General features: G+C 35.9%; 1 protein-coding gene across 1 annotated transcript; it reads left to right on the forward strand.

Moving 5' to 3' along the window:
- Positions 1–204: 204 nt before the first annotated feature.
- Positions 205–6835, forward strand: LOC148836675 (vitamin K-dependent protein S-like). The gene is made up of 8 exons (XM_088914814.1): positions 205–300; positions 827–942; positions 1514–1703; positions 2519–2680; positions 3598–3763; positions 4302–4456; positions 5761–5986; positions 6418–6835. The coding sequence occupies exons 1-8, from the start codon at positions 205–207 to the stop codon at positions 6570–6572; spliced, it is 1266 nt and encodes a 421-aa protein (XP_088770940.1). The 3' UTR covers positions 6573–6835.
- The last annotated feature ends 1105 nt before the right edge of the window (positions 6836–7940 follow it).

The raw sequence follows: 7940 nt of genomic DNA on the forward strand, positions 1-7940 counted from the left end.
AACTGTACCAATGCTGTCTACAAGAGAAGAACAAAGACAGTGCAGTACTCTATCCAGCCTTCTCAAATTTCCACGATAAGACTGTTTCTTCTTCAGAAGCTTTTAGACGCACAAAAGCCCCAGAGAGGAATAACACAAGGCACAGGGTCACAGAAGGAAGGGCTTTAAGTTGGGCACTGTCAAGCTTTCAGAAACAAGCAGGCAATGGAAGTTTTAATTCAAGCTTTCATTCTAGTGCTCTTCGCACAATGGGAAAATTGCATAGAAGCTCACAGCCTGGAAACATCACAAATCACTCAGGTACTGTAAGCAATTTTAATTATAAAAAGTTTAATTATAATAAAGTCCAGCCTTTGAATATTATTTCCTACTACAGTTCTTCATTTAATTGCCGCTTTATAATAAGTAACAATACTGACCTACCCAATGAGAAAACAGAGGTAGTGTAAGCATACATTTGCCATCTAACCCTGAAATACCAAGGATGAGTCAAAATAATGTGTCTTTGATGTTCTTGTTGTATCAGATGGGCTGACAGGATAGAGAAGTACAATTTTTGCTTTAAGCTTGATTCTGTTTATAATACTTTCAGTAGAAGCACCTCATCCATTAGTTTGGAACCACACCTTTATCCTCTAGACACAAAGATAATGTACATAAATTTCTATTGTATACATTAATTTTTTTTGTCAATGAAATTTTAATTAAATTATATCTATCACAGACGGCAAGACAGTAAAACAGAAACATGTGGCTGAGATATATGATTTGTAAAATATTCTTCAAATAAATTCATTTGAAACTGGACATTTTCTGTCCTTTTTAGGCCGAGAATTCCTGCTTTCCTTTTGATGAAATGAAACCTTCCCATCTTCTCTACACTGGTAACAGCACTTCTGGAACAGTTCCTGTTTTGCAGTTTAAGATCTCGGAAATAACTAGGTATTTATTAAACTCAGTATATTTTAAAGTATTTTTGTGTAGTGTCCAGCAAAATTGTGTTTGCAAAAACACATTACAAATAAGCAGAATACATTTTTGTTTGCTCACTGTATTTTCACATCTGCTGCTTTAGCAACACAATATCCTTCCAGTAATGTCCTATTTTGTTTAATCACAATTTTAAAAGGATATATTTCATGAAAATGAGATTGTTTAAAATAAACACTTTTGGGTTGACAGAAGTTAAATGTTAAAAAGTCCAATAAAAATCAAAAAGCATAATATGAAACTCCAATGTAATTATATTTATATAACAATTCAACAAAATAGGTCAGAATTGGAAAGGGGGTGAATACTTTTGCAAGGGACTAGGCAAACCACTCTGAACATTATCAAAGGTACAGTACTTTAAAAACCTACAATGAGATTTATGTTAAATACCTAAAATTTAAATGGAGATTTGGAATTTATTGCATTTTATCATAGAAAAAGTACATATTGTCATACATTTAATGAGATAATTTAAAAAATATAATCTTTTATTAAAGCTCCCTTTCTTTTTTCCCCCTAGTTTTGAGTCTGAGTTTGAGGTGCGCACATTTGATCCTGAGGGAATTATCTTTTTCGGTGACATGGGAGGGGAACACAATTGGTTTCTTTTAGCACTTCATGAGAACCTCCTGGAAATTCAAATTCAAAACAATGTCGCTCGGGCCACCATCGACATGGGGCTCAATATCAGCGATGGAGAATGGAGAAAGGTACAGTAATCCAACAGCCACAGCCCATATTTTTAATACTGAGCTCTGCTGGTGCTTTTTTTCTTTCCTGTATTAAGGCACATGGGTATTTTAAAACATATGCTGTTAAACAGTCATGGTCCCCTGATAAATTTACACAATTTCTTGTCTCCTTTCCAGACTCCCTCTAACTGAGCAAATCAAAGTTTTCTAAGACTTTACAGTACATTCAATACCCTTTACATTTCAATTTTGCATTTCCATCAGAAGCAAATCAAGTTCTATTACCTAGCTTTTAAAGTACAGTATGTTAGGAAAAATGTGCGTGATAGCACCCTCAATTTACCATGGTAAATCAGCTGGGTATTTGTGCAGTATTTCCATGTGTTTAAAATGCATTTACATTTTAGCTTCCCACAGTTTTTATGATACTTCCCCATATGTCTTCACTATACTGTACTTCTGTTGTAGTATTTTTTTTATTTCAGTAAGAGTATCACAGGGGGACTTGATTTTTAAAGGTTATTTTTGTGAAGAATCCATTGTCTGTCATTGAATATCTGCAACAGAGAAATGTAACCTTACATAGACTCTTTCCTTGCCACTGTTCAGGTTATGTTTTGAGTTTTAGAATGTACAAGGAATCTCAAAATGTTGTCATATGCAGTTTAAAAAAATATTCCGGCTTTAATCTGAATTCAGTGTGTGGACTGGTTAAACAGATGCACACAGGAGTGTCTTGTATGCCCAATATCGATCACGGGTTACTTTAATCATCTTCTTTTCTCTTGCTGCATTACAAAGCACTTGAAGGTGTTTTTTTTTTGTCTTTACAGATAACAGTTTTAAAACAGGACTCCAGTGTCATTGTGAAAGTGGGCAATGAAAGAGTCTTAAAAGTGTTTGAGCCCGGGGTGCACACAGATATAAACAGGGAAGCTGGCTTCCTTCGAATTGCGATCGGGGCACTGTTTCCCAACAGCAGCGTGACGCTGGCAGTAAGTTTCAGCAAAACAGGATCAGCGAATGCAGAACCACTTACTCACATTCAACTGGCCCTTGCCAGACAAACTCAGCTGGCTGGATGAAATATTAAATGACTGTCAGCTCACTTTACACTCTTTTCAACTGCTTTCATGTCCAGCTTGAAGTTAACAAAATGGTTTTCCACGCTTTGCCGTAGACTGATGTTTGTCGGTTCGCTGTCAGTGGGTTCTGATTCTAGTTTTGCTAGAGGAAGTGAAACCTCGTGGCTTGTGTTTCAGTACATTATTTTTGATTGACAATTAACGAAGAAGACTGGGGATGAATTATGATGGAGAAGGGGGTATATTTTTTTACCAAAACAAAAGGAGATCACTTTAGGCTAATGCAATACATATGTCCTTTATTCCTTTCCAAGCATTTTCATACATATCTCATGGTAGTTTCTGATGTTTGCTGAGCCTTGTGGTAACTGATCAAGGTTTTCTATTTAAAACAAAGAAAAACAAACAAAGGTGCACTTTATAAACCCTCTCATTTTTGGCACCACTTATTATTTATAATAGTGAAATTTAAAAGGTGTTGATAGATGGGAAATAAATAATATCCTATCTTTACACTTCTTCCACTGCATTGAAGAACATTTCTCTCTGTGGCAATCAAGTGGATTGGTTGTAAGGACAGTGTTTAAGAAAAGCTTTTCAATTTTTAATCAGTGCTAAGATTTGAATGTAAAAAAGACTTCTAAAGAAGAAGAGAATCCCCATTTTCTTTTTAGAACTGGACCTTTTTTTATACTTCAAGATCCTGCAATCTGCATGGCATCTTAAATCCCTTAAAGCACCTTTCTCAACTAATTCAACAAAATGGTCTGATTTTCTGTATTGCTTTGAGCACAGGATACTGAAGTCAGCTTCTTTTCCCAATTTAGTTCAACCCCCACTTTGACGGCTGCCTTAGAAACTGGAACTGGGTTAAAAAGGATGCTGTTATTCTCAAGCAACTCCTGGAGTCTTCAGAAAGTCAGAGGTGCTGGCAGAACATTGCACCAGGAACCTATTTCCCTGGGTTTGGAGCTGGAGTGTTTGAAGCTCAAGGTACAGTAGCCTTTTTTTTGTTTGTTTCACTTCATTCACCCACTATGTACTCGAAGCTCTAGGCTCTTGTTAAGAAAGGAGAAAAGCCAGCAAGACCCAATAAGCCAACATGACGTTCTATCCTGCATTTAGAGCTGCTATTAAAAATGGTAAGTTTACACTTGGAAATGATAAACACTATTTTTACCTCAGCCATTCAATTAATTTTTGTTAACAATTTTTTTTGTGAACAATTTTTGTTAACTGAAAGCTTGTTGAACATTGAATTCTGGCTTATATGGAAAACATTATAGCATTGATGCAGCACGACGTCTTCAAGATTAACACTCTAGGGGAACCCACAGTGCACCCCCTCCATATGGGGAAAAACACTGGAGGTCCTGAAAACCTGTAATTTGAATTTCAACACTGACAATTAAGGAGAGTTATGGGTTACGTTATTTACATTAGGATCTAATTACTGTGAAAGGGGAAGTCTTTTTTTTGTCCTCTGTGAAAGGAAAGCTCTGAGCTCTCCTGTATTTTATATTGTTGACAGTGTTCTTTTCAAATTCCACTGACCCTGACGCTGAGGGCTGGAAACTAGTGGTGGAGCTGGCGTTCCGGCCAGTGATGGATCATGGTGTTCTGTTTGCTATTGTGGATTCCCAAAATAACATTTCCTTCTCCATCTCCATGGATCGAACAACACAGGTACTGCAGGGCCTTCTGCCTTCTCCGCGTAAAACGCCACTGCTTTTGTTGGGTCCCAACAAAAAACTTGTGGAACTCCTGTGATCAGGCAGAAGTGCTCGTTGATTGATATCTCAGGATGAATACTGCAGCTCTGGTTTAAAGAAAGGCAGAGTGGAAAATAGCTCAGAGCGGGGCTTTTTCCTACTTAACCACCCTGTAGTACAGCGTTATTCTGTAAGAATTATTGCAAACAGATGAAAAAATCAAACAGAAAGCTTTCCTCATGTGAGGCTAAGGAAACACACGTTCAACATTTATTGCTGAATTATACCAAACCCCAACACACATATGGTTGAATTTAGGGTATATTTGGCAGTCCTATACACTGTTACACAGAGTGAAACTTTAGATATGATCATTGATAATAAAGGCAAAATGTATTCAAGATTGGTTTAGGACTGTCCTCATTCTACTGTATATACCACCCTGGGCGGACAGTGAAATCAGCCATCATTGTTAGATGGTATACAGCCTTTGTAGCAGACTAAGCATAGAAATGACAACAGACATGCCAAAAGATTGAGAGAATTTTTAGTCTCAGTTTCCATAGTAGATAAAATTACATGCATTAAAGTTGCATCTTGTTGTCTTATTATGAGAATTGCTCATTAGTTTAATGTAGTTTAATTAAGCAAAATGGTTTAACCACAATGCTCAGTCCATGTTGGAACTGTTTCATTGCTCTATTTAAAAGTACCTAAAGCAGAAGCTCTGAAGTATTTTTCTATTAAGTAAAAGCGATATTTTACTTAGTACCTGGTGAATTTAAGCCTTGATAGTAATATAAAATATGATCATTTAGAACACGTTTGAAAGAAATTCGTCAGTCGAAGTACTGACAGTTTACCACGTGGGGTACTCTAAAATACCTGAAACTAGAATTACATCAAATTTATTGCAAATCTGATACTTTTAAAATATGGATATTAGTCTGATTTAGGAATTGACTTTCCTACAACTTAAAACTGGTTTTTGTGAAAGTAACAGAATTGAAGCTGATGTTCCTGACTAGTAGAAGGGAACAATTGTGAGAAATAATTTATAATAGATCATAATTACATTTAATACAAAAATCCACATTTCCTGCATCATTTTTCACAGATTGTTTATGACAGGTCAATTGTAGCCTAAATGAGATACATATTGAATATTGGGTTACAAATTGCAGCTGACAGAAAGTAGAAATCAAGCAGATCCCTCCAGGAGAAAGTCAAGGTGATTTTTGCAATTAAATGTTTATTCTAAAATTCTTTCTTTCCTAGGATTTAATCCTTACAATTGGAAGCAGGATTGCTGGTTCTCTTAACTTCCCTCCAAGTCTGTGCTCTGGTGAGAGTCAGTTCCAGCAGCTTACACTAACCAAGACAAAGCTGAATATGATTTGGGGAACAGATGAAAAGATGTGGAATATTTCTGGCGAAAGCTTTGAAGCTCTGCAATCTGCATGGAAACAGCCAGGGACTATGGTCTCTCTAGGAGGGCTTCCAGGTACTTCAATGGGCAGATACAAGATACTATATGAACTGATGAGAAAGGAAATCAGAAGAGAAAAATTTTCTGTCCAACTCCTTCTGTCTTAATGCTTAAGCTTTTTAAACCTGTCTGATTTTTCTCAGCCATCAGGAATCATAAGACTGCAAAGAAGACAACTCGGGTTCACAGCCAAGATGTTATTTGAACCATGTTTCCTCACAATGTTTTTGAACCTTCCTGCTGTTTCAGAGGAACATGTTTAAAACTACGTTTTTTTCATAATATTTGTAAATGCCTACGTATGTGTACCCATCTATGAAAAGAAGTAAGACAGTCTTTGTGTAATTCACACAGAATTCGCAAGCCTATGTATCATAAGTGTGTTGTATTGTGTGGCTGTATGAGAAACTAAGCTTTTGGTATTCTGTTGTTTTTTTTCCCCACAGAGAGCTGCTCTGCTGCGTTCTCCTCATATTTTCATGGCTGCATGCAAATGAAGATCCAGGGAAATCCAGTGGACCTTGATAAAGCATCAGTCAAGCACGGGGGCATCAGATCCCACAGTTGTCCTTCCACCCTGGATCTGGGAGATGGAAAGTGAAGACATTGCAGTTTTCTATGATAGGTGGACACTGTGATACTAGAAAAGGTATACATAGTATGTATACAAAAGAACTGTGTATACTATATAGTGCTCAATATACTGAAGACCACTGGTAAACCTAAGCTCCCCTAATTTAACGCTGTTAAAGTGCCACTATCTTTTTAATAACATACATATGTATATTGTCATTACAGTTCTGCAAGTTTCAAGACTAATAGAAAAGCACTTTCTAGCTCAATGCTTTGAGATTATACAGTATGTCTACAACTAACTGCAGGAGATATTAGTAATGAGTAATAATGTGAGTGCAATTTGACCTTGCAATGACATGAACTGGAATAAAGCACTTGTGATAACTTTATAACTTAGTGATAAACCTTAGTTTGAGTTTGAAAAAACTCTTGTGAGGGGACATGTTGTTGTAACCACAGTAGGTTATTGAAAAGTGTCTAAGAAATCCTTTTGAATTTACCAGGAAAATTTGAAACAGAGTTGAAACAGAGTCCTCAGTGTGCCTCTGAAAATCTTCCTCATAAAAAAGCTTTGCCTCGGTGATAAAGTTTATGTGGAAACATTACAATACCAGACTTTTGCCTAACAGCAATAACTTAAGAAGAGCAGCTGCTTTTCTTTTAATACTAGACCTTCATTCCTAGACTTGGTATGAATTTTTTTTTTAAATGTTATATGTGCAGTAACATCATAAACTATTGAGCAGATAAGCTTTATCTTCTATATCTACAAAGGTCCATTTGGCCTTTACTCCCTAATGTCACCGACATCTGTTTTTCTGTACACAAAATGCACTATTGAATGGAAACAGATTTCCTTCATTTCTCTGCATTAATTCAAAATGTTATATATATTTCTATAAATATGCACTTCGAGCAGTTTAAAAAAATAGGTCTTAAATACAATCTGCATGTTCTTGTAAATTACAATAGCAGTATCTTAATAATGTCTTTGAATAAAAAAATATATAATTTGGCATACCCACTCTGAAGCTGACACATAAACATTAAATGTTTATCTCCTCTATAACCATTGGTAATCTATTTCACAAAATCTCAGTTGGACGTTTAGTAAATCCTATTCAAATTCTGATAATGTAAGCACTCGTAATATGTACAGTATAACACATTTGGGTTAAAAGTCAAAAGCATTCAAAGTTTAGCAGGGTAACTGTTAAGATTCCAGTGAAGTGTCTTGTTCTTTTTGGATTTTTGGATTATTTTGAACACTAATGAAAGAAATTGGTCAGAAACAAGTAGAATTTGATGAAACAATATCCCAAGCTTATCTTCAGTCAATTGAAATGTATTTGGTAGAATATCTCACCAACATGGAGTCCCTCTCAAAGGATTT

Source organism: Atractosteus spatula, chromosome 4 (assembly GCF_055471065.1).
Source record: "Atractosteus spatula isolate fAtrSpa1 chromosome 4, fAtrSpa1.hap1, whole genome shotgun sequence".
In the NCBI taxonomy this organism is placed as follows: domain Eukaryota; kingdom Metazoa; phylum Chordata; class Actinopteri; order Semionotiformes; family Lepisosteidae; genus Atractosteus; species Atractosteus spatula.